General features: G+C 48.3%; 1 protein-coding gene across 3 annotated transcripts in view; it reads left to right on the forward strand.

Moving 5' to 3' along the window:
* The window catches only part of LOC119967844 (NACHT, LRR and PYD domains-containing protein 3-like), a 72613-nt gene that overhangs the window by 496 nt on the left and 44122 nt on the right, over nt 1-27995 (forward strand). For 2 of the 3 annotated variants that reach the window (XM_038800886.1, XM_038800888.1), the window contains exons 2-3: nt 660-746; nt 22881-23050. In XM_038800886.1, the coding sequence (XP_038656814.1) occupies nt 671-746; nt 22881-23050 (246 nt within the window). In that variant the 5' untranslated portion in view covers nt 660-670. The remainder of the gene's footprint in view (nt 1-659; nt 747-22880; nt 23051-27995) is intronic. The other variant, XM_038800887.1, reaches the window with a different exon arrangement.

Below are 27995 nucleotides of genomic sequence, written 5' to 3' on the forward strand. Positions count from 1 at the left end.
GTGCAACCCGGGGAGGATGGAGCCAGTGAGATCAGACAGTGTGCAACCCGGGGAGGATGGAGCCAGTGAGATCAGACAGTGTGTAACCCGGGGAGGATGAAGTCAGTGAGATCAGACACTGTGTAACCCGGGGAGGATGGGCCGGGATCAAACTTGGGTCCGTGAGGCATCAGTGTGAACCACTGCGTCCCGTGCCGCCCTAAATTTAGTTCCCTGGCATGATCTCCCTTTGACAAAACCATACTGACTATAGTTGATTAATCCTTGCCTCTCCAAGTGGAGATTAATTCTGTCCCTCAGAATTTTTTTCCAGTAGTTTCCGTACCCATGATGTAACATTCACTGGCCTGTAATTTCCTTGTTCATCCCTACTTCCCTTGAATATGATGTGGAGATGCCGGCGTTGGACTGGGGTGAGCACAGTAAGAAGTCTTGCAACAGTCACCTGAGGAAGGAGCAGTGCTCCGAAAGCTTGTGTTTGAAACAAACCTGTTGGACTTTAACCTGGTGTTGTAAGACTTCTTACAGTGCCCTTGAATATTGGCACCACATTAGCTGTTTCCCAGTCCTCTGGCACCTCTCCTGTGGCCAGAGTCATGTTTAACGGAAACATTTTAACATTTTTGACTAACCCTCTGTTCATATTTTATTTATCACAGAGGATCTGAATATGGGAGAAAATTTAACCACTGCGGCTGAAGGTGCAATGAGGGAAGATCCAACATCTTCATTGGGAATGAGGCCAGGTAGGTTCACAGCTCATACAGGAATATGGAACAGGGTAAAGGTGAAGTGGAAAGTGAGTATCCATCTGAAGGAACACCACAATCACAGGTGGAGGGAACTCCTAGTACTGGAACTATCCAATAGATATCGGGTACTGGGGACGTTAAGGTGGATAGAGACAGGATGGCGAGTGGCTTGGAGATGGTAATGGTGTTCCCATGTGTCTGCTACCTTGTCTTTCTAGATGGTAATGGTTGTGGGAATGTATCTTACCACTTACCAGCCCAGACTTTAATGTTGCCCAGGTTCTGCTGCATATGGACTGCTTTAGATTCAGATTTTTAGATTTAGATTTATTGTCACTGTTCCGAGGTACAGTGAAAAATATTGTTCTGCCTTCAGTCCGGACAGATCGCTCCATACATGAAAATGTAGAACATACGATAAATACATGAGGTTATATAATGAAAATACATAAACATAGTCAGCAGGTGCAGTATATGGTATATAGTTCTACTACTGTAAAGAAGATGCGTAGAAAGATCAGATGTTCAGACTCTAAGAAGGTCATTCAGGAGTCTGGTAGAAGCAGGGAATAAGCTGTTTTTTAATCTATTGGTGCGTGTTCTCAAATTTTTGTACCTTCTGCCCGATGGAAGAGGCTGGAAGAGAGAATAGCCCGGGTGGGAGGGGTCTTTGATTAGCAGGTGTAGACAGAGTCAATGGGTGGGAGGCGGGTTCGCCTGATGGACTGGGCTGTGTTCACAACTCTCTGTAGTTTCTTACAGTCTTGGGCCGAGCAGTTGCCATACCAAGTGTGATGCAGCAGATAGTACGCTTTCTATGGTCCATCTATAGAAATTGGTAAGAGTCATTATGGACATGCCGAATTTCCTTAATTCCTGAGGAAGTATAGGCACTGTTGTGCTTTCTTGGTCGTGGTGTCGATGTGGGTGGACAATGAGAAATTGTTTACACCTACAAATTTGAAGCTGTTAAACATCGCCATCTCTGCACCATTGATACAGGGGAGTGGACAACACTTCACGTCCTGAAGTCGATGACCATCTCCTTTGTTTTGTTGACTTTGAGGAAGAGAATTTTGACATTGCACCATGCTACTAGGTTCTCTATCTCCCTCCTGTACTCTGACTCATCATTGTTTGAGATCCGACCCACTATGGTCATGTCATCAGCAAACTTGTAGATGGAGTTGGAGCCGCATTTTGCATACAGTAGTATGTGCATAGGGAGTATAGTAGGGGGCTAAGCACCCAGCCTTAGGGGGGGGGCCCTGTATTGAGGACTATCATGGAGGAGGTGTTGTTTATCCTTACTGATTGCAGTCTGTGGGTCAGAAAATCGAGGATCCTGTTGCATGAGGAAGAAGCCGAATCCTAGCTTTTGGAGTTTGGATATGAACTTGGCTGGGATTATGGAGCCGTATTCAATGAACAGGAGTCTGATGAAGGTGTCCAGAAGCTCTAGGGATGACTGTAGGGTCAGGGTGATAGCATCTGCTGTGGACCGGTTGTCGCAGTAGGCGAATTGAAGTGGATCAAAGCAATCTAGAAGGTTGGAGTTGATGTGTCACATGACTAGCCTCTCGAAGCACTTCATAATAATAGATGTCAGGGCCACCAGTTGGTAGTCATTTTGGCACGTTATCTGGTTCTTCTTTGCACCAGCATGATAGTGCTCTCCTTGAAGCAGGTGGGAACCTCGGAAAGGAATGGGGACTGGTTAAGATGTCTGCGGATACACCAGCCAGTTGGTCCGCGCAGGATGTGAGTGCACGACCAGGGACTTTGTCAGGACCTGTTGCTTTCCGTGGGTTCACATTCGAGAAGGTCGATCTAACTTCTGAGACTGACGGTTGGAGTGGGTGTGTCCGAGGCCATTGGGGCAGGTGACATCGATTTGTTTGCTTCCTGCTCAAAAGAGCATAGAATGTATTGAGTTCATCGGGGACGGGTGTTGCGGGAGATTTCTACTCGGCTTTTCTTCTGTTTTAAGGCTTGCCACAACTGACGTGTTGTTAGTCTGTAACTCTAGCTTAGTCTGGTATTTTCTCTTGGCGTCCCTGATGGCTTTGTGGAGGCTGTACCTAGATTTCTTGTATAGGTCAGGGTGACCCGTCTTGAACGTCTCAGACCTGGACTTCAGTAGGGAGTGGATCTCCCATTTAAATCATGGTTTCCGGTTGCGGAACGCACATACTACGTCCTCTGGCACGCAGCCCTCGACACACTTACTGATGAAGTCTGTGACAGTAGTGGCATACTCGTCTAGATTGGCTGCTGAGTTCTTGACCTCACATGACCTTTTGATGAAGGAAAGGTCATTGATAAAATAGCTGAAGATTGTTGGGTGTAGGACACTACTCTGAGGAACTCTTGTAGTGATGTCTTGAGATTGAGATGATTGCCTTCCAACCACCACAACCGTCTTCCATTGTGCCAGGCATTACGCCAACTAGGGGAGAGATTTCCCCGATTTTCATTGACTCGTCTTGGCCAGTTGATGCTTCATTCGATCAAATATTGACTTAATTTCTAAGGGCAGTCACTCTCACCTCATCTCTGTAGTTCAGATCTTCTGTCCATGTTTGGACTAAGGAGCCAGGAACTGAATGTCCCTGTCAGATTCCAAACTGAGCATCAGTGAGCAGGTTGTTGTGTACAAGCTGCTTGATAGCACTGTTGACAACATGTTCCGTTACTCTGCTGATCAAGAATAGACTGATGGGGCGGTAATTGGCCGGATTTGAATTGTCCTGCTTTTTGTGGACAGAATATACATGGGAAATCTTTCACATTGTCAGATAGATGTCAGTACTGTAGATGTGCTGCAACAACTTGGCTAACGGCGCAGCTAGTTCTGGAGCACAAGTCTTCAGGACAACTGCTGGTATATTAGTAGGGCCCATAGTCTTTGCAGTATCCAGTTCCTTCAACTATTTCTTGACATCACGTGGAATAAACCGAATTGGCTGAAGACTGACATCTGTGATGTTAGAGACCTCCGGAGGTGGCCGAGATGGATCATCCAATCAGAATGTCTAGCGGAAGATGTTGCAAGTGCTTAAGCCTTATCCTTTGAACTGATATGTTGGGTTACCCCACCACTGATGATGGGGATATTTGTAGACCCTCAACCACCAATGAGTTGTTTAATTGCCCACCACCATTCACAACTGGATGTGGCAGGTCTGAAGAGCGGAAGAGCTTAGATATGATCCTTTGGTTGTGAGATCACTTGGTGCTGTCTATTGTATGCTACTTCTGCTGTTCGGCATGAAATTAGTCCTATGCTATAGCTTCACAAATTGTCACTCCTTTTAGTTATGCCTTGTGCTCCTCTCATGCCCTTCTGCACTCTTCATTAAAGCAGGATTGATCACTTGGCTTGATTGAACCAGATTATATCTCATGGCTTGATGGTAATGGTCAAGCGAAGGATATGCTGGGCCATGAACCTATGGACCTTGGCTGTTGCAGATGGCCCCCAGCACTTCATGGATGTTCAGTTTTGACTTGCTAGATCTGTTCAATATCTGTCTGATTGAGCACAGTGGTAGTGCCACACAACACGATGGAGGGTATCCTCTGTGAAGGGGGAACAAATATCCTGAAAGAGAGTGGTGAACGCGGGTTCAATCGAGGTATTCCATAGAACCATAGAATTCCTACAGTGAGGCGGCACGATGGCGCATGGTTAGCACTTCTGCCTCACGGTGCCAAGGACCCGGGTTTGATTCCTGCCGGGTCACTGTCCGTGTGGCGTTTGCACATTTTTCCCGTGTCTGCGTGAGTCTCGCCCCCACGACGGAAAGATGTGCAAGGTAGGTGAAGTTAAATTGCCCCTTAATTGGGGAAAAAAAAGAATTGGGTACTCTAAATTTTTTTTTTAATGAATTCCTACAGTACATAAGGCAGCCATATGGCCCATTAAGACTGCAGTGATTCTCTGAAAGAATACCCTCCCTAAGCCGACTGCCCCGCCCTATCTCTGTAACCCCATGACAACACATCTTTGGACTGTGGGAGAAAATCAGAGCACCTGGAAGAAACCCACGCAGACACGGAAAACGTGCAGACTCTACACAGACAGTCACCCAAGGCCGGTATTGAACCTGGTGCTGTGGGGCAGCAATGCTAATCAGTGTGCCACCCTATTCAAAAGGGAATTGAATTGCTTTTTGAAAATAAATTGTAATATATGTCATGAGGCACACGTAGATACCCCACTCCATCTCCCCCTGGGACTCATGGAATACAAGCTCCCTCGCTAATGGGTGGCGGTCCACCCAGCTGGGGCTTAGACTGTATAAAAGCCGGCTCGGACAGCGACCAGCATTCCTGTAGTCCCGACTGGAACTTATTGTGTGCATATGCTGCCGTAGCCATTTCAATTGACCGTTTACTTAACTACCATGGCCTCCTGGGTTTTCATACTGGCAACGAGGTAAAAGCAGCAATAACAATTCTGGACATCCCAGCTGCATCAGGATATTGCCATGCAGCAACATGTTTGATAGAGTTTGAAAATGCCATTCTTCGGAAAGTTATCGGCCTTCGATACAGGTCTGGACATTGGGATCCAAAACACCGAGCTAATGCGCTACTTCCAGGCGAACAGCATCAGTGGAGAGGACCGACGGAAGGTAATCTTCCTGACTGCTTGCGGGGTCCCAACCTTCGGCATAATTAAAAACCTAAAATACCCGACAGCTTCGGATTCAAAGTCCTTTGATGAACTGGTGGAGTTGGTATCCAATCATTATGGTCCGAAACTGTCCGTGATTATGCAACAGTAACGATTTAACACTGCTGTGCAGACGCCAGGGGAGTCCGTAACGGACATTCTGGCACAGCTCCTAAAGCTGGCTGAACATTGAGACTAGTAGGGGGGGGAGGGGGGGAAACTCATTCACAAAACTTATGAGCCACGCATATCTCCCAACTGGAGCTAGACATAGCATCTCAAAAATACATGGTCATCAACACCCACAGGGGTCTATGTGGAGTATACTCAACTCCTCTTTGAGACCTCATCTGCGTGTGCAATATTCCAGAAGGTGATGTAAGGCATCCTCCAGGTATACCTGGATGACGTGCTCATTACGGGCACCACCGAGATCAAGCAGTTCTCCCAAGCGGGTATCCGCCTGAACAGAGGAGGTCACGCACCTGGGTTATCGCTTGGACGTGGATGGCTTAAACCCAGTAGAGAAGGTCAGGCCATAAAGGGAGCTCGGACACCAGAAGATATGACCAAACATGTCATTTTTGTGGCTCGTGAACTCTGATGGGAAGTTTATCCTGAATTTAACCACTCTGTTGGCAACTCTTCATGCATTATTGAAGAAGAGTCAAAGGTGGGCATGGGGAGTGCCACAAGAGGAAGCACTTGCCAAGGTGAAGAGGCAGCTGCTACATTCTCAGATATTGATACATTATGATTCTTCACGGCCGCTCATCCTGACGTGCGACACCTCCCCGAACGGCATCAGATGGCATCAGAGCACTGCTATCCCATCGATGCGATGACAGCACGGAATTGCCAATTGTGTATGCTTCTAGGACTCTGGCAGATGAGGAGCACTGCTACACCCAGATAGAGAAAGGGGTTGGCCGTGATATATGTCTACAGGCGCCAGTTCTTCTTCATTTCAGGCCATAAGCCTCTACTGGGCCTCTTCAAGGAGGATAAGGGGATTTCTTGCATTACCTCAGCCCGAATCCAGGGTTGGGCTGTGTTATTAGCCGTGTATGAGTATACGTTTCAGCATCGACCAGGTGTACAGATAACAAATGTTGACGCCCTCAATCAACTCTCGCTGCCTGTGACCAGCCCCTCCACCAGTGGTGGACAAGGTCATGGCAATGTTGAACCTCATGGATACTCTACCAATGACGGACCACGGAGATTCATACATGGACCCAGAGGGATCCCACGTTGGCAAAACTTTGTACCATCATTCTACACGCTGGGTTAAAGGGAAGTCCCCCGCCCCCATCGGCGGCCCTACATCTCGAAGCAGCAGGAGGTTAATGGGGAGGATATTATCCCCCAGGAGGAGCTCGGTGGTCGTCCGACTGCCAGGTCAGGAGACGATCCTGCAGGACCTGCCTAATTGTCACCAGGGACCTCAAAGATGAAGATCATGGCAAGGAGCTAGGACTGGTGGTCTGGAATTGACGATGACATCGGGAGAGTAGTAAAACGGTGCTCGGCATGCCAGGAGCCCTCGAAGCTCCCTCCATCGGCCTCGCTCCATCCCAGGGAATGACCAGAGAGTTCCTGGATGAGGTTGCATGCTGACTTCGTCGGGCCTTTCATCGGGTCCATGTTTCTGGTCCTCATAGATGCCAACTCCAAATGGCTTAATGTGCACAGGATGACAACCATCACCTCGATAACTACTTTGGAGAAATTACAGCACTCCTTTAGTACCCACGGGATACCGGAGGCATTATAGAGTCATCGAAGTTTACAGCATGGAAACAGGCCCTTCAGCCCAACTTGGCCATGCCGCCCAGTTTTTACCACAGGCTAGTCCCAATTGTCTGCACTTGGCCCATTTCCCTTTATACCCATCTTACCCATATGACTGTCTAAATGCTTTTTAAAAGACAAAAAGTTCAGTCACAGATAACGGAACCCCGTTCACTAGTGAGGAGTTCCAAACATTTATGCGTGCCAACGGGATAAGGCACATCTGGACTGCCCGTACTATAGTGGTACCACTATACCACAAAATGTTTGGGAGAGTGGGTAGTTCAGATATTCAAACAAGGCTTGCAAAAATGGACTGCGGCATCCCTTGATACGAGGTTACTATTCCATTATTGGACCATGCCTCATATCACAACAGGGGTAGCACCGGCAGAGCTATTAATGGGCCAATGCCTCAACCCGCCTGATCCCGCGTTGAGCCTGACGTTTCAAAGTCTAGGCGAGAAGGTAGAGTCCATGCAGGACCCTCAAAAGAAGTACCACGACTAGCAGACGTCTGGGAGAAGCTTTAAACCGGGAGACGCCCTGTATGTCCAGAATTTCGGTAATGGCTCCCTGAGGATTGATGGCAGCTTAGGATTCAGCAAAGTAGAACCAAAGGGAAAATAGAGTACAAACGTAAGTTTGTGGGGATCATAAAAATTGACTAAATGTTTCTATTGGTACGTGAAGAGAGAAAGATTGGTGAAGACAAATGTAGGTCTCATACAGTCTGAAACAGGGACATTTATAATGGAAAACAGAAAAATGGCTGACCAACTGAATAACTACTTTGGTTCTGTCTTCAGAAAGGAGGACACAAATAAGATACCAGAAATATTGGGCAGCACTGGTTTAGTGAGAGGGAGGAATTGAAGGAGATCAGTATTAGTAGAGAAATGGTGTTGGGGAAACTGATGGGTTTGAAGGCTGATAAATTCCCAGGGCTGATGATCTACATCCCAGCGTGCCCAAGGAAGTGGCCCGACAAATAGGGGATTCATTGGTGGTCATTTTCCAAGATTTTATAGACTCTGGAACAGTTCCTACAGATTGGAGGGTAGCTAATGTAACCCCGCTATTCAAAAAGGGGGGTAGAGAAAAAACAGGGAATCATGTAAAATTATACTCAACTTGGAATTTGGGTTTTAATTATTTAGTAGACTGCACCAAATATGGCACTGTGGTGTAGCCGGAGAAGCGATTATTGAACACAATAAAATTGGAGTTGAAGAAAGCAAGACTTGCTTTCTGACTTTCTTGCAGGTGGTGTTCCCAGGAGCTTTGTGAACCTGGCGGAACCCAAACTGAGTATCTGTCAGCAGGTTATTGCTGAGTAAGTGCTGCTTGATAGCACTGTTGATGACCCCTTCCATTACTGTTGATGACTCTCTCCATCACGTTGCTTATGATGGAGAGTAGACCGATAGGGTGGTAATTTGCTGCGTTGGATTTGTCCTGTTTCATGTGCATAGGACATACCTGGGCAATTTTCCACATTGCCAGGTAGATACCAGTGTTGTAGCTGTACTGGGACATCTTGGCTAGGGGTGCGGCAAACTCTGGGGCACAAGTCTTCAGTACTATTACCGGAGTATTATCAGGGCCCATAGCTGTTGCAGTATCCAGTGCCTTCAGCTGTTTATTGATATTATATGTAGTGAATCGTATTGGCTGCAGACTGTCAACTGTGATGCTGGGGACCTCCAGAGGAGACGAAGATGGATCACCCAATCGGCACTTCTGGCTGCAGATTGTTGCGAATGCTTCAGCCTTGACTTTTGCACATATGTGTTGGGCTCCTCTATCATTGAGGATGGGGATATTTATGGAGCCGCCTACTCCAGTGAGTTGTTTAATTGGCCATCGCCATTCATGGCTGGATGTGGCAGGATTGCAGAGGTTAGATCTGATGCGTTTGTTGTGAAATCGCTTAGCTCTATCTATTACGTGCTGCTTATGCTATTTGGCACACAAGTAGTTCTGTGTTGTAGCTTCATCAGGTTGAAACCTCATTTTTAGGTATGCCTGATGTTGCTCCATCATGCTCTCCAGCACTCTTCATTGAACCAGGATTGATCCCCTGGCTTGGTGGTAATGGTAGAGTGGGGGATATGCCGGGCCATGAGATTGCAGATTTTTATTGAGCATAGTTCTGCTGCTGCAGATGGCTCACAGTGCCTCATGGATGTCCAGTCCTGAGTTGCTAGGTCTCTTCAACATCTATCCCATTTAGCACAGTGGTAGACCACACAACAGGATGCAGGGTATCCTCAATGTGAGGATGGGACTTTGTCTCCACAAGGACTGTGCGGTGGTCTCTTCTACTGGTGCTGTCATGGATAGATGCATCTGCAGCATGCAGATTGGTCAGGAGGACGTCAAGTATGTTTTTCTCTCTTGTTGGTTCCCTCACTATTGCAGTCCCAGTCTCGCAGCTATGTCCTGTAGGACCCCGCCAGCTCAGTCTGTGGTGGTTCTACCTTCATGATGGACATAAAGTCCCCCACTTTTGTGAGGGCCACGAACAATTCAGCACGAGTTGAAGGATAGAAAGAAATAACATTTATTTACAATAGCATGTATATACACAGCAGCAGCAACTTCCCTTGCTGCTCTCTCTCTCTCTGCTGGTTCCAAACTGGCCAGCTTTATTTATGCAGGGAATCTGCTAATGATTTCTCCGCCCCCCTCATTGGGGAAGCTCATACTCCCACAGGATTGTGGGATTGCCATTAGTCCCCAGCCAATGGTAAACAGGCAGGTTATAACATCGCTCCCCCCCCCCCAAGTCCAAGGAATCCACCGAAGACCCTGGCGAAGGAGGGCGTCGGACTCGTTTTGCCGCAGGCCGGACACCATTTGCACGAGGCGCTGGATCGGGCGGCGTGTAACGAGACGGAGAACGGCGTAACGGTTGTACATCCACGGCCCGTGGGCCCGAGGATTCCCCTCTGAGGCATCCTGTGTCTCCATCTCGGAGTCGGAGTCCGCTGCCTCCATCATCTCAGCATCTCTATCTCCACACGGGTCTGCAACGACCTGCGCAGGCTTGGAGTGCGGCACCAGAGGAAGATTGTGGGGAATACTTTCCACTGTGTCTGGTCCCTGTGGCTGTAGAAATGAGCTCCGGGGGCAGGGAATCTTTGGAAGGGATGGTCTTCTGGACCGAACATGGTCTACATGCTTGCGCTAGAGGCGACCCTGGGCTTGCACCTGGTAAGAGATAGGGCCCATTTTGCGAAAGGTTACGCCAGGGACCCACTGAGCACCACCAGCGCAAACTGCCAAATCGGCCGATGCCGAGAAAAACCATGTTCCTGCCGTTCTTGTGTGCAGCGTACTCTTGCGCCAATGTCCGGGAAAACCATGCTAAGGCGGGTGTGAAGTCTCCGGCCCATTAGGAGTTCCGCGGGAGCTACCACAGTCACTGCATGTGGGGTGGTCCCATATGAAAACATAAAAACGAGCCAGTCTCGTGTCCATCGACCCGGAAGACTGCTTCTTTAGGCCTCGTTTGAATGTCTGCAATGCCAACCCATTTGAAGCCGGATGGTATGGTGCGGTGCGGATATGGCGTATGCCGTTCATCTTCATGAACCTCGCAAACTCCTCACTTGTGAACGGAGTGCCATTGTCCGTGACCAGCACCTCGGGGAGGCCATGCATACTGAAAGACAAACGCATCTTCTCGATTGTTGCGCAAGATGTTGTGCCTACCATCTTATGCACCTCTAACCATTGTTGCACGTTTTGCTATGGGTGTAAAACGCGTTTATTGGGGTGTATTAACTTGCCTCTGTTAAAGGCCGTGTGCTTAACACCACTAGGCTCTGTACATGTATTTTTCAGCTCAGGAGTCGCCAGTTGCCGTATAGACAACTCACAAATATCTCAAGGTCAGGTTCAAAGTAATAAAACGATACACCGATTAGTAAGTTCCAAACGATCAATATTTATTATACAATTATAATAAATACGCATGCACCCACTAAGGGACTAAGCTATGACTAAACTAAGCAATCAGAATACTTAACTACACAGGAACAGGCAAGGTCAGGGAGCGAGGCCTTCGTCCCGGTCTTGGTCTGCAACCTTCAGAAAGCGTGCTGGTCACTGGGGGTCTAGCGGGCTTGGTTCGCGTAGCGAGCGTCGTATTGGCACTTACGGTTCGGCGGCTGGTGCTCAACGGCTGGAGTCAGGATACACGTTCAAGGTCTTGGTCAAAGCCGGAGCACGAAACAACAGACAGGACCATGTGTGGGGGTCTACTTTTATAGGGGTCCCCAATGTCCTAGCCTTTTCCTGGGCGGGCTTTACCTTCAGGTATCGATTGGATCGCTTCCAATCGATATATTTTGAATTCCTCCAATGTGAGGGTCTTTCTCGATGGTGGGGGCGGTTTCTATAGTGGATACTTCTGGTGCCGCTCTGTCTGGACATCCACTCAAGTATCTTATTCAAACCCAAATGTTGCCATTGTGTGTGCCTAGATCTGGACTGCCTCATTAGTATGTAAAACGTTCTGCCATTATCACCTTTGGTTTGAGATCTTCCACCTGGCCAGAAACTGGTTTTGCTGCTTGCAAAATGCTAATGAGTGTTTGCAGGCTGCTTGCCTTGGCTAAACTGTTTTTCCCTGCAGTCTTAGCGATTCTCCATTTTGTTTAGTTCAGTGTCCATTTTAGGTGGCTACAGTGGCTACACCATTTAGACTGGGCATCAATTAATAGAAGGAACATGGATCCTTGAAAAGGGTTGGCGATATCCGCTTGCAAGCGCGCCCAAGGCCGCCCTGGCCATTCCCAGTGATGTAGGGGCGTGGCCGGTGGAAGCTTCTGATGCTCCTGGCAAATGGAGCAGTTTTGGGCCACCTTGTCAATGTCGGTGTCGTTGCCTGGCCACCAGACATAACTCCGGGCCTACATTTTCATTTTTATCACACCCGGATGCCCATTGTGCAAATCTCTTAGTATCAGCTCCTGTCCTTTTTATGGACAATCACATGCGTCCCCCACAAGAGGATACGATCTTCCACACTAAATTCTGACAGCTTGGAGGAAAATGCCTGCAACGCGCCTGCGATCTGTCTATGCTGCCCTCCATACAGGACTATGTGCCGAACCTTTGACAGGACTGGCTCCGTCTGAGTCCACTCACGGATCTGTGATGCCGTGACAGGCAAGGTGTCCATATAATTTAGGGTTGCAATCACCTCACCGGTCGTGGGGGTCAACATGGGACTGGTCGATAAAGGCAATTGGCTCAGTGCGTCGGCATTTGCTATCTGGGATCCTGGTTTGTGCTCCAGAGAATACTCGTATGCAGCGAGCAACAAAGCCTAGTGCTGGATCCGTGCGGAAACAATGGGCGGTATTGGCTTATCCTCTCTGAAAAGTCCCAGCAGAGGCTTATGATCAGTCACGATAGTGAAGTGGCGGCCATACACATACTGGTGGAAGCGTTTCACCGCAAAGACCACTGTCCGGCCCTCCTTCTCGATCTCCATGTATTTCTTTTCAGCTGCAGTCAATGTGCGGGAGTCAATGTGCGGGAGGCGAAAGCTATCGGCCGCTCGGCCCCGTTCTCCATCTTGTGGGACAGGATGGCCCCAATACCATACGGGGATGCATCACATGTGATGAGCAAAGACTTTCCAGGATCATAGTGGGTTCGTAATCCAGAAAACGACAATTGTTGTTTTACCCGCCGGAAAGCGGTTTCTTGCAGCTGACCCCAAAGATTCTTCTTTACCAGAAGGTGAAACGGGGCCAGTGTAGTTGCCAGATTGGGGAGGAACTTCCCGTAATAGTTTACGAGGCCGAGAAAAGAACAAAGATGCGAAGTGTCAGTTGGGGCGGGGGCCTGTTGAATTGCGCGCACCTTCTCTGCGACGGGGTGCAAAACCTTCGCGGTCAACCCGATAACCCAGGTAGAATACTTCCTTCACCTGAAAGACGCACTTTGTGCGACGTAAACGAACTCCAGCCTCTGAAAAGCGTCTAAGGACAGACTCCAAATTTTCCAAATGTTCCTGCTCCGACGTCCCTGTAATCAAAACGTTGTCTAAGTAGACAGCGACACACGGTAAACCTCTCAAAATGCTCTCCATGACGCGTTGTAAAATAGCGCAGGCAAAGTATACCCTAAAGGGCAACAGTGTATATTCATACAGGCCGGTGTGTATTAATCGTTACATATGGTCGGGAGGCAGGGTCCAGCACCAACTGTAGGTAGGCGTGACTCATATCTAATTTCGTGAACGAGAGTCTGCCTGCAAGCTTCGTGTAGAGATCCTCTATGCGAGGCATTGGGTATCGGTCAAGCCGGGAAGACGTATTCACTGTAAGTTTATAGTCACCGCACAAGCGAACTGTGGCATCTGGCTTCATGACAGGTACAATTGGTGCTGCCCAGTCAGCGAAACGGACGGGCCTGATAATACCCAAAGTCTCCGAACGAGTGAGCTCCCCTTCTACCTTCTCGAGCAAGGCATAAGGCACCGGGCGCACCCGGAAATAGCGCAGCGTGGCTCCTGGTTCGATTTGGATACGGGATACGGGCTTTTATTTTCCCCAAACAGGGCTGGAATGCATCTGGGCACTGTCCTAGCACTTCAGTCAACCCTCCAGAAACTGTTTGGAGGATGTGCTGCCGCTGCAGCCGCAAATGGCGTAACCAGTCCCGACCCAACAGGCTGGGCCTGTGGCCACGCACCACGATATGTGGGAAACGCCCCTCCTGGCGTCCATAAGCAACAGGGTCATCGTAGTTCCTGTAATGTCAAATGGTTCCACCGTATAGTTGGCCAACTTGGCCTGTGTGTCGGTTATTGTAAGGGTCTGTATACCCTGCTTGATGCGGTCGAATGTCCTCTGGGCGATCACGGAGACCGCTGCGCCAGTGTCCAACTCCATCTCAAGCGGGTGACCATTGACCCGTACTGTCACTTTAATGAGGGACACACGAGGAGCTGCCACACAATGCAGCTGCAGGCAGTCGTCCTCCGTCTCCACGTCCTCGGGAGTAGTCGCCGCAGGTTCATCCAAATGGAAGGTACGGCCCCTGGGCTGGCCCCAGTTTCTGTCGGAACGACGGCGCCTCTGGCGCCCCCAGGACCGGGTTCAGCGACGGGGTCGGCGCCCACAAGTTTGACACGGACATGGCTCCTCATCCATTGGTTCTGGAGAAGGCTCCCTTCGGGGAGGAATGTCCGACGGCCACTGGCGTCGATCCGGACGTCGCCTCGCCCAAGGTACCGCAGGGGTGCGGGGGGGATGCTTTCGGACGGAAGGGGTTGCGCCCCAAGGCATGCATCTCCATTCCCTGTAGCTCCTGCACTCCCCGTTCTGCGCTCTCTCGGGACAGTACTATTTGAATGGCCTGCTGAAAAGTCAATATTGGTTCAGCTAACAACTTTCTCTGAGTGGCCGCATTGTTAATACCGTAAACCAAATGGTTGCGTAACTTTTCTGACAAGGTTTCACCGTAGTCACAGTACTCCACAATCCTGCGTAGCCTGGATGGAAAATCGGCAAGGGATTCTCCTGGGGTCCTCTCAGCGGTATTAAACCGATAACGCTGGACTATCGTGGACGCGGTTGGGTTAAAATGTTGCCCCACTAAGTTCACAAGTTCATCAAACTTTTTGGTGTCTGGTGCAGCTGGGTTAGTAAGGCTCCTAATCACCCCAAACGTATGCGGGCCGCAGGCGGTGAGCAATATGACCACCTGCCGCTCGTTTTCGGTGATGTTGTTTGCCCGGGAATAGTAAAGCATCCATTGTGCGTACTAGTTCCAGCTTTCCAGCACAGCATCAAAAACATCCAAACGTCCATACAGAGGCATGGTGTAATAGAAAACAACTTCCAACCTGTATCCAACAAAAATCCAGGGAGGTGGCTTCAGCAGTGTAGACACCTATTCACTTTAACCCTCGTCGCCAGTTTTGTGAGGGTCACGAAGAATCCAGCACGAGTTGAAGGATAGAAAGAAATAACATTAATTTACAATAACATATATATACAGCAGCAGCAACTCCTTGCTGCTCACTCTCCTCTAGCCGGTTCCAAACTGGCCAGCTTTATTTATGCAGGGAATCTGCTAATGATTTCTCCGCCCCCCTCATTGGGGAAGCTCATACTCCCAAAGGATTGTGGGATTGCCATTAGTCCCAAGCCAGTGGTAAACTGGCAGGTTATAACACCCACCCAGAATATATTCTGCGCCCTGTCCCTTGCCACCCTCAGTGCTTCCTCCAAATGTTGTTCAACGTGGAGGAGTACTGATTAATCAGTTGATGTTGGCAAGTATGTAGTAATCAGCAGGAGGTTTCCTTGCCCGTGTTTAAGAGACTTCTTAGGGTCCAGAGTTGACAATGAAGACTCTCAGGGCAATTCCCTCCTGACTGTAGACCACTGTGCCGCCACCTCTGCTGGGTCTGTTTTGCTGGTGAGACAGGACGTACCCAGGAATGGCGATAGTGGTCTCTGGGACATTGTGTGTAAGGTACGATTCTGTGAGTATGACTAAGTCAGGCTGTTGCTTGGCTAGTCTGAGAGACAGCTCTCCCAACTTTGGCACAAGCCACCAGATGTTAGTAAGGAGGACTTTGCAGGGTTGACAGCGCTGGGTTAGTCTTTTTTTAGAGGTTGAATACAACTGAGTGTCTTGCTAGGCCATTTCAGAGGTCATTTAAGAGTCACATGTAGACCAGACCAGGTAACGTTGGCAGACTTTCTTCCCTGAAGGTCATTAGTGAACCAGAGACAATGGATAGTGGTTTCATGGTCATCATTAGACTTTTCATTTCAAATATTTTATGGAGTTTAAATTCCGCCACCTGCCGGGGTGGGATTCAAAACCGGGTCCCCAGATCATTACCCTGGGTCTCTGGATTACTAGTCCAGTGACCATAACCCTACGCCAACTCCTCCCATAAGAGTAATTATGAGGGCATAAAAGCAGAGCTAGCTGAGTAAACTGGCAAAGGCGCTTAAGTTATAGATCGACAGAGGTTCAGTGGCAGATATTTAAAGGTCTATTTTAGAATACACAGAATGGAAACATTCCAATGAGAAAGAAAAATTCCAAGTGAAGAACCCAATAGGTAACTAAAAATGTTAAAGACAGTATTGAACCAAAAGAAAAACATATATTTGCACTAAGACAAGTGGCAGATCAGAAGATTGGGAGAATATTTAAAACATCAAAGATTGACAAAAATATTGATAAGGAGGGAAAAACTAGAGAAAGCTAGCCAGTAACGTAAAGATGGATTGAAAGATTTCTACAGATATTTAAATAAGAAAATAGTTAATAAAGCGAGTGTTGGTCCTTTAGAAAGCATGCCTGGAGAATTGGTAATGGGAAAAAAAGGCAATGGCAGATGAATTAAACAGGTTATTTGCAATGGTCTTCACCATGGAGGACACAAGTGACATCCTAGAAAGAGCTGTAAATCAGGAAATAGAAGGGAGTGAGGAACTCGAGAAGATTACAGTTACCAGGGAAATGATATTGAGCAAATTGTTGGGTCTGAGGGCTGACAAATCACCGGGTCCAGATAGATTTCACCCTAAGGTCTTGAAAGACGTGACTAGTGAAATAGTCGATGGATTGGTTTAAATTTTCCAAAATTCCCTAGATTCAGGGAATGTACCATTGGATTGGAACATAGCAAATGTAACTTTAAATTCAAAAAGGGAGGGAGACAGAAAGCAAGAAACTGTATGGAAGTTTGCCTCTCATCTGTCAGAGGAAAAATGTTAGAAGTCATTATTAAACACGTTATAGCAGGGCACTTAGAAAAATTCAAAGTAGTCAGGCAGAGTCGACATGGCTTTGTGAAAGGGAATTCATTTTAACCAATTGGAGTTCTTTGAAGGAGTCACATGTGCTGTGGATAAAGGGAGGTACACAGTACAGCACAGAACAGGCCCTTCGGCCCTCGATGTTGTGCCGAGCATTGTCCGAAACCAAGATCAAGCTATCCCACTCCCTGTCATTCTGGTGTGCTCCATGTGCCTATCCAATAACCGCTTGAAAGTTCCTAAAGTGTCCGACTCCACTATCACAGGAGGCAGTCCATTCCGCACCCTAACCACTCTCTGAGAAAAGAACCTACCTCGGGCATCCCTCCTATATCTCCCACCCTGAATCTTATAGTTATGCCCCCTTGAAACAGCTACATCCACCCGAGGAAATAGTCTCTGAACTTCCACTCTATCTATCCCCCTCATCGTCTTATAAACCTCTATCAAGTCGCCTCTCATCCTCCTCCGCTCCAAAGAGAAAAGCCCTAGCTCCCTCAACCTTTCCTCATAAGACATATCCTGCAAACCAGGCAGCATCCTGGTAAATTTCCTTTGCACCCTTTCCAATGCTTCCACATCCTTCCTATAGTGAGGTGACCAGAACTGCACACAATACTCCAAATGTGGTCTCACCAGGGTCATGTACAGTTGCAGCATAATCCCGCGGCTCTTAAACTCAAGCCCCCTGTTAATAAACGCTAACACACTATAGGCCTTCTTCACGGCTCTATCCACTTGAGTGGCAACCTTCAGAGATCTGTGGACATGAACCCCAAGATCTTTCTGTTCCTCCGCATTCCTCAGAACCTTGCCGTTGACCCTGTAATCCACATTCAAATTTTTTCTACCAAAATGGATCACCTCGCACTTATCAGGGTTAAACTCCATCTGCCATTTTTCGGCTCAGCTCTGCATCCTGTCAATGTCTCTTTGCAGCCTACAACAGCCCTCCACCTCATCCACTACTCCACCAATCTTGGTGTCATCAGCACATTTACTGACCCATCCTTCAGCCCCTTCCTCCAAGTCATTGATAAAAAGCACAAATAGCAGAGGACCCAGCACTGATCCCTGTGGTACACCGCTGGTAACTGGGGCGGAATTCTCCGCTCCCCATGCCAGGTGGGAGAATCGCGGGAGGGCCGGGCGACTCACGACGCCCCCCCCACCCCCTTGCCCCCCTGCGATTCTCCCATCCCCCGCTCGGAAGAAACGCCGCTCGGTGTTTTTTACGCCGACCGGCGATTCTCCGGCCCGGATGGGCCGAGCCGCCTGCCGTTCCCAACCGGTTCACGACGGCGGCAACCACACCTGGTCGCTGCCGTCGTGAACATGGGCGCCAAAGTGCCATTTGAAGCTTGTGGGGGGCGGAGAGGGGAGTGAGCACCACGGCCGTGCTCGGGAGGGGACTGCCCGCGATTGTTGCCCACCGAGATCGTCGGGCCGGCATCTCAAAGCGACGCACTCTTTCCCCACCGCCGCCCCGCAAGATCAAGCCGCCACGTCTTTCGGGGCAGCGGAGGGGAAGACGGCAACCGCGCATGTGCGGGTTTGAGCCGTCAGCTGTCGTGACGTCAGCCGTGCATGCGCAGGTTGGAGCCGGCCAACCTGCGCGTGCGCGGCTGACGTCACATAGGCCCCGCCGTCGTGTCATTCTCGGCGCGCCGCCTTGACGCAAGTGTCAAGGCCCGGCAGCCGAGAGTTACGGAGCGCCGCTCCTAGCCCCCCAGGTGGGGGTGAATTAGGTGCGAGGAGCGGCCTCCTAGGCCGTCGTGAACTCCCGATTTATCGCGGGAGCGGAGAATTTCGCCCACGGTCTCCAGTCTGAAAATGTTCCATCCACCACCACCCTCTGTCTTCTATGTGATAACCAGTTACTTATCCAATTGGCCAAATTTCCCTCTATCCCACACCTCCTTACTTTCTTCATGAGCCGACCATGGGCAACCTTATCAAACGCCTTACTAAAATCCATGTGTACAACATTAACTGCTCTACCTTCATCTACACACTTAGTTACCTCCTCAAAAAATTCAATCAAATTTGTGAGGCAAGACTTGCCCTTCACGAATCCGTGTTGACTATCCCGGATTAAGCTGCATCTTTCCAAATGGTCATAAATCCTATCCTTCAGGACCTTTTCCACTAACTTACCGACCACTGAAGTAATACTAACTGGCCTATAATTACCAGGGTCATTCCTATTCCCTTTCTTGAACAGAAGAACAACATTCGCCACTCTCCAGTCCTCTGGCACTATCCCTGTTGACATAGAGGACCCAAAGATTGAAGCTAAAGGCTCTGCAATCTCATCCCTTGCCTCCCAAAGAATCCTTGGATATATCCTATCTGGCCCAGGGGACTTGTCGACCCTCAGGTTTTTCAAAATTGCTAATACATCCTTCCTCAGAACATCTACCTCCTCCAGCCTATCCGCCTGTATCACATTCTCATCCTCAAAACCATGGCCCCTCTCCTTGGTGAACACCGAAGAAAAGTATTCATTCAACGCCTCTCCTATTTCTTCTGACTCCATGCACAAGTTCCCACTATTATCCTTGACCGGTCCTACCCTCACCCTGGTCATTCTTTTATTTCTCACATAAGAGTAAAAAGCCTTGGGGTTTTCCTTGATCCGACCCGCCAAGGACTTCTCATGCCCCCTCCTCGCTCTCCTAAGCCCTTTTGTCAGCTCATTCCTTGCTACCTTGTAACCCTCAAGCGACCCAACTGAACCTTGTTTTCTCATTCTTACATACCCTTCCTTTTTCCTCTTGACAAGACATTGAACCTCTTTTGTGAACAATGGTTCCCTCACACGGCCATTTCCTCCCTGTCTGTCAAGGACACGCAGTATTTGCTCCTTGAACAAGCTCCACTTTTCATTTGTGCCTTTTCCTGACAGTTTCTGTTCCCATCTTATGCTCCCTAATTCTTGCCTAATCGCATCATAATTACCCCTCCCCCAATTATAAACCTTGCCCTGCCATATGGCCCTATCCCTCTCCATTGCAATAGTGAAAGATACCGAATTGTGGTCACTATCTCCAAAGTGTTCTCCCACAAACAAATCTAACACTTGGCCCGGTTCATTACCCAGTACCAAATCCAATGTGGCCCCCCCCCCCCTCTTGTTGGCCTATCCACATATTGTGTCAGGAAACCTCCTACACACACTGTACAAAAACTGCCCCATCCAAACTGTTCAACCTACAGAGGTTCCAATCAATATTTGGAAAGTTAAAGCCACCCATGACAACTACCCTGAGACCTCTACACCTATCCATAATCTGTTTTGCAATTTCTTCCTCCACATCTCTATTACTATTTGGCGGCCTATAGAAAACTCCTAACAATGTGACCGCTCTTTTCCTGTTTCTAACTTCGGCCCATATTACCTCAGTCGGCAGATCCCCCTCGAACTGCCTTTCTGCAGCTGTTAAACTATCCTTGATTAACAATACTACTCCTCCACCTCTTTTACCAATTTCCTTACACTTACTGAAACATCTATACCCCGGAACATCCAACAACCATTCCTGTCCCTCTTCTAACCATGTCTCCGTAATGGCCACAACATCGTAGTCCCAAGTACCAATCCACGCTCCAAGTTCACCTACCTTATTCCGGATGCTCCTTGCATTGAAGTAGACACACTTCAACCCACCTTTCTGTCTGCCGGTACACTCCTGCGACTTTGATACCCTCCTCAGTACCTCACTACTCTCAACACTGGCTTCTGGACTACAGCTCGTCTTTTCAGCCCCCTGACAAATTAGTTTTAAACACCCCCCTCCCCCCGAAGAGCCGTAGCAAATTTCCCTCTTAGGATATTAGTGCCCCTCTGGTTCAGGTGCAAACCGTCAAGTCTGTACAGGTCCCACCTAGATTTCCAGAGGTATTGGACAATGTGCCACATCAAAGGATTTTGTGTAAAATTAAAGCTCATGGTGTTGGGGATAACTTATTGGCATGGATGGAAGATTGACTAGCTAACAGGAAGCAGTTGGCATAAGTGGGTCTTTTTCTAGTTGGCATGATGTGACGAGTAGTGTATTACATTGATCAGTGCTAGGGTCTCAACTTTTTATAATTTATATAAATTATTTGGATGAAGGGAACTCCTCAGCTATGCTACCTTTGCCAATCTGATTTTTCTAATCTATGTGGAAATTAAAATCCCCCATGATTATCACTGAACCTTTCTGACAAGCTCTCCCGTATTCTTTTATTTTGTACCCTTTCCTACCACGTAGTTATAATTAGGGGGCCTGTACATCACCTTCACAAGTGAGTTCTTGCCTTTATCATTTCTCATCTCAATCCAAATTGCTTCTACATCCTCACATGCTGAGGACTAAGGAGGCTACAAAGGGACATAGATAGGTTTGCCCACGGAGTATAATGTGGGCAAACGTGAAATTGCCCATTTTGGCAGGAAGAATAAAAAAGTTGCTTATTATCTAAATGCAAAGCTCTGAGGGGCAGAGGGACCTATGTGCACAAAAAGCTAGTCTCCAGGTACAGCAAGTAATTAAGAAAGCTAATAACATCTTATTGTTTATTGTGGGAAGTGTTACAAAGTAGGAAGATTATGTTTCAGTTATTCAGGACATTGTTGAGACCACACCTGGAATGTTCTTTTATAGGAAAGATGTAAATACATTAGAAGCAACTCCGAGAAGGTTTATATTTTGAAGAGAACGCCCAAAAAATTGTGGATTCCAGTATTACAAAGTGTTTTCTGAAAACTCAAGATCACAAAGATGTTCCAAGAAGTTAAGATAAAGCCTGTATGTATACTGTTGAAAAATATGAAGGGAAATAACACAGTTTTGGTGCATTCTGAAGGCCATCGAGCAGTGATGAGTGAGATGGAGTGGTGTGTTCTAAACAAACCTGTGATATCTATATTTTGAGGTCAGACTTACTCAACATTTAGAGATGCAGTGAATGATGCCTATACCCTATATAGATGCCTATAATTTTGGGGGCCTCACGGTAGCATGGTGGTTAGCATCAATGCTTCACAGCTCCAGGGTCTCCGGTTCGATTCCCGGCTGGGTCACTGTCTGTGTGGAGTCTGCACGTCCTCCCCGTGTGTGCGTGGGTTTCCTCCGGGTGCTCCGGTTTCCTCCCACAGTCCAAAGATGTGCGGGTTAGGTGGATTGGCCATGCTAAATTGCCCGTAGTGTAAGGTTAATGGGGGGATTGTTGGGTTACAGGTATACGGGTTACGTGGGTTTAAGTAGGGTGATCATTGCTCGGCACAACATCGAGGGCCGAAGGGCCTGTTCTGTGCTGTACTGTTCTATGTTCTATGTACCCATGAGCGTTTGGAAGAATCGGATGTGATTTTGTTGAACATATAAAATCTTGAAGGGATTTGATCGGGTGAATGTTTCTGTTTGTGAGGGAGACTTGGACTATGAGATTTTTTTCTGAGAGTTATGATGTGGAATTCTATTCCCAAGAAAATAGTGGAACTTGGTCTTCAAATTTATTCAAGATAGAGTTAGACAGATGTTTTGACAGACAAGGGAGTCAAGCGTTATAGGTGGCAGACAGAAAAGTGGAGCTGAGACCACATCATCCACAATGTTATTGAATGGTGAAATAGTCTCAAAGGGCCAAATGTCCTACTCCTGCTCCTAAGTCTTATGTTCAGGACAGGCTAGAACATATAAACTGAAGGGAAGTTATGTTTGACTAATTTTCTAAGAATGGGGGATACAGTTTATAACAGGTTTAAAGATGGGATTCAGCTGTTCAGTATACGAAGAAATTTAGCTTTTTGGGTAGAAAGTCGATAATATGTTTAATCTCTATTTGTGCTAGCAGATCCAAACTCCATACTTATTGAGTTCCTGACAAAGTGTGAGGATTACCAACTGTTCCAGTTGACAAAATTCTACCGGGAAAGACTAGAACAGGCGATTGAAGAAGGGGTGGACGGACTCAGCTCATTGTTAACATACGAGAGGATTTTCAGTGGACAAGAACATCGGGTAAGTGGAAGGAACATTGACTAAATATCAATTATTTAAAGATCACAAAGCTGACTGAATAATGACAAATGGACTAATAAATGTAGGAAAAGACAAAAGTATGTTTAAGTCATCTTTTGACACCCCAGCAGTCACATTCTGAAATAATATTGGAGTTAACTAACCATACTCATAATTCATCTAGAACTGACCCAGATATGAAGTGCGGAAAAGCCCAGCAATTTTTAGAATCGCAGCTACAAAAGTACCTGTTCCTCCCAAGCTTGCTGCACATGTAATATGTCATCACCCAAATTAATTATAAACTGCATTCCAAAATGTTATTTTCTGAAACAAATTTATCACATTTTTCCATTTGAATAAATCAATGCTAATGGCAACCGCCATTTCCCCAGGATAAAATCTTACATTTGTCCAAAGGCCAGATTTTAATTTATCTCCCGTAACCTCTAGCTGTGTCCCCTGTTTCTATCTCTCTGTTCTAGAGAAAGAGAGAGCGTGGTAACAGCATGGACCTGAAATGAAAGCAGGTTATTGTCATAACATGTATCCATATGATACTTGCAGAGTCGGGAATCTCGTATTCCCAGAATCCTTGGGGGGAATACATGCTAAGGGAGTGGGGCAACGTAAGCACTTCCGGTTTAGTCGGTTGGGTAGCACCAAGTTCCGTGTATCCAGGGCTCTCAAAATAAACCATTATTATTTCACTCAATTCGGTGTGGACTCCATCTTCTTGCAGAGACAAAACTCAAATCCCACTCTCGTCGCCAGCTTTGTACCTGCAGGAAGGGGGATTCCACATCGAGCTGAGTGAAATAACAGTGGTTTATTTCGACAGCCCTGGATACATGGCACTCAGCGCTACCCAACCGAGTGAGTACGGTCCAGCTGGTTTCATACTAGTCATACTTAAGTCGCCCTGACCCCTCAGCGGGAAGTGCATATTCTGGGAATATGAGATCCTCCATGCCATAAGTATCATATGGATGCAGATTATGGCAGTCACAACAGCAGGTAGGTTATTGGTTGGTTGGTGCGTATTAAGATTTTTTCTCTCTCTCTAAACTAGGGAAGTTGTTTAATTTACAGCAGAAAGTGAATTAGTATTAATGATTTTTAATACAGGAGCAACATCTGGCATACCTAAAAATGGGGTGTCAACCTGGTAAAGCTTTGTGCACTAAACAGCAGAAGCAACACATGATAGGTATGTCTAGGCGATTGGATTGGATTTGTTTATTGTCACAAGTATTTTTCTGCAAGCAGCTCAACAGATCATTCAGTACATGGAAGAAAAGGGAATTAAACAAAATTCAAGAAAATACATGAGAATACATAATAGGGCAACACAAGATATACAATGTAACTACATAAGCATTGGCATCGGATGAAGCATACAGGGTGTAGTGTTAATGAGGTCAGTCAATAAGAGGGTCATTTAGGAGTCTGGTGACAGTGGGGAAGAAGCTGTTTTTGAGTCTGTTCGTGCGTGTTCTCAGACTTCTGAATCTCCTGCCTGATGGAAGAAGTTGGAAAAGTGAGTAAGCCGGGTGGGAGGGATCCTTGATTATGCTGCCCGCTTTCCCCCCGGCAGCGGGAGGTGTAGATGGAATCAATGGTTGGGAGGCAGGTTCGTGTGATGGACTGGGCGGTATTCACGACTCTCTGAAGTTCCTTGCGGTCCTGGGCCGAGCAGTTGCCATACCAGGCTGTGATGCAGCCCGATAGGATGCTTTCTATAGTGCATCTGTAAAGGTTGGTAAGGATTAATGTGGACATGCCGAATTTCCTTAGTTTCCTGAGGAAGTATAGGCGCTGTTGTGCTTTCTTGGTGATAGCGTCGACGTGAGTGGACCAGGATAGATTTTTGGTGATGTGCACCCCTAGGAATTTGAAACTGCTAACCATCTCCACCTCGGCTCCGTTGATGCTGACAGGGGTGTGTACAGTACTTTGCTTCCTGAAGTCGATGACCAGCTCTTTAGTTTTGCTGGCATTGAGGGAGAGATTGTTGTCGTTACACCACTCCACTAGGTTCTCTATCTCCCTCCTGTATTCGGACTCGTCGTTATTCGAGATCCGGCCCACTATGGTCGTATCGTCAGCAAACTTGTAGATGGAGTTGGAACCAAGTTTTGCCACGCAGTCGTGTGTGTACAGGGAGTAGAGTAGGGGGGCTAAGTACGCAGCCTTGCGGGGCACCGGTATTGAGGACTATTGTGGAGGAGGTGTTGGTGTTCATTCTTACTGACTGTGGTCTGTTGGTCAGAAAGTCAAGGATCCAGTTGCAGAGTGGAGAGTCAAGTCCTAGGTTTTGGAGCTTTGATATGAGCTTGGCTGGGATTATGGTGTTGAAGGCGGAGCTGTAGTCAATAAATAGGAGTCTGATGTAGGAGTCCTTGTTTTCGAGATGCGCTAGGGATGAGTGTAGGGCCAGGGAAATGGCGTCTGATGTGGACCGGTTGCGACGGTATGCAAATTGAAGTGGGTCAAGGCGTTCCAGGAGTATGGAGGTGATGCGCTTCATGATCAGCCTCCCGAAGCACTTCATTACAACTGACGTGAGGGCCACCGGGCGGTAGTCATTGAGGCATGTTGCCTGGTTCTTCTTTGGTACCGGTATGATGGTGGTCTTCTTGAAGCAGGTGCGGACCTCGGAGTGGAGTAGGGATAGGTTAAAGATGTCTGTGAATACCTCTGCCAGCTGGTATGCGCAGGCTCTGAGTGCACGACCAGGGATCCCGTCCCGGCCCATCGGCTTCCGTGGGTTGACTTTTAGGAAGGCCGATCTGACTTCGGAAACTGTGATGGTGGGTATGGGTGAATTATGGGCTGCTGGGGCACTCGACAGCGGATTGTTGGTTACCTGCTCAAACCGAGCATAGAATGCATTAAGTTCATCGGGGAGGGGTGCGCTGCTGCCAGAGATACTGCTCGGCTTCGCTTTGTAGCCCGTTATGTTGTTTAGTCCTTGCCACAACCGCCGAGAGTCTATCTGTGACTCTAGCTTAGTTTGATATTCTCTCTTGGCATCTCGGATGGCTTTGCGGAGGTCGTACCTGGATTTCTTGTATAGGACAGGGTCGTCTGCTTGAACGCCTCAGATCTGTCCTTCAGTAGGGAGTCAATCTCGCGGTTGAGCCATGGTTTCCGGTTGGGGAACATACGTACTGCTTTCTTTGGCACGCAGTCGTCCACACATTTGCTGATGAAGTCTGTGACGGTGGTGGAATACTCATTTAAGTTAGTCGCTGAGTTCTTAAATATGGACCAATCCACTGTCTCTAAGCAGTCACGTAAGAGCTCTTCTGTCTCCTCGGACCAGCACTGCACAACCTTCTTAGCTGGATTCTCCCGCTTGAGTTTCTGCTTGTAAGCCGGGAGAAGGAGCACAGTCTTATGATCTGATTTCCCAAAGTGCGGTTGGGGGATGGAACGGTAGGCGCCCTTGATTTTTGAGTAGCAGTGGTCACGAGTGTTGTCGCTCCTGGTGGGACAGGAGAAGTGCTGGTGGAATTTTGGCAGTACACTCTTGAGGTTGGCTTTGTTGAAGTCTTCGGCCACAATGAACAAGGCCTCCGGGTGTTCTGTTTCATAGTTGTTTATGACTGTGTACAGTTCATCCAGTGCCTTCCTCACTTCTGCGTGGGGTGGGCTGTAGACCGCTGTGATAATGGCTGAAGTAAACTCACGTGGAAGATAGTATGGGCGGCACTTTACGGTCAAGTATTCCAGGTCTGTGGAGCAGTAGGTCGCCAGGGTCACTCCATCCAAGCACCAGGAGGAGTTGATGAGGAGGCAAACCCCTCCACCCTTTGCTTTGCCTGAAGATGCCGTGCGGTCCGCCCGGTGAATAGAGAAGCCTTCAGGTTGTATGGCACAGTCCGGTGAGGCGGGGGTGAGCCATGTCTCTGTGAAACAGAGCACACAGCAGTCTCTTACTTCCCTCTGAGAGGTAAGTCTGGCGTTAAGTTCATTCAGCTTGTTTTCAATCGCTTGGACGTTTGCCAGGAGTATGCTGGGGAGAGGGGTCTTGAAACCGCGTTGCTTCAGTCTAACCTGCAGACGGCTGCGTTTCCCTCGCTTTCTCGGTCGGCGGCTGCTGCTGGATGATCCTGGGATCCGATGGGAGACGTCAGCCCTTGTGGAAGGTAGGTGGTTGCGTCTGGCGGGGTCCAGGTCGCTAGCGAGGTCCAGGGCGCTGTTTACATTTCCGGGGTCGCGTCTAGCAGGGTCCCGGGCGCTGGTTGAGGTAGCGGGGTTGCTGGGGGGGTGAGTTTGCGATCCGGATGGGTCCTGGCATTCTGCGGGCGCGAGAATACCTTGCAGCGTGTTCGGGTCCTCGCGCGCGGTCTCCGTTGTTTCTGGGGTCGTGGGCAGGGGCTTCCTGGGGCAGATTGGGCTAGGTCCCATGGCCTGTTCCCTCCCTGGGCAATCCTGGGGTTGGATCTTGAAGTCGGCACGGTGGGGCCTCCATGTGGATTTTTCTTTCTTCCATCACCAGGTAGGTCGGGTTGCTGGGCGGGCCTCTCCGGGTCGGGTCGCTGGGCGGGTCTCTCTGGGTCGCGTTGGGCCGGGTCTTGCCGTCGAGGGTCGGGTCGGGAGCTCCGGGGACTAGGCCGGGCGATATGGGGGCTGGCGTCGGTTGTTAGGCCGGGTTTGGAGCTCCGAGGCCCGGGTCGGCTCCAAATCGAGGTCGGGTCTTCACTTCCGGTTTCGGCCCGATCTTCTTCCAGATCACGGAGGTCAGGTCGGGTCGGGTCAAAAGGTCTCCAAGGACCTCGGAGGATCTTCAAGCCTGCAAGAGAAGATAAAAGAGAGAGCTTAGTAATAATGTTAGCTTTAGAATTAATTTTTAAAAGGTTAGAACGAGTATAAGTTAAGTTAAAAGTGGATCTGTTGGGGAGAGTTTGCAGAGAGTCGTCTCGCTCCGGCGCCACCT

This window comes from Scyliorhinus canicula, chromosome 6 (genome assembly GCF_902713615.1).
Source record: "Scyliorhinus canicula chromosome 6, sScyCan1.1, whole genome shotgun sequence".
Taxonomy (NCBI): Eukaryota; Metazoa; Chordata; class Chondrichthyes; order Carcharhiniformes; family Scyliorhinidae; genus Scyliorhinus; species Scyliorhinus canicula.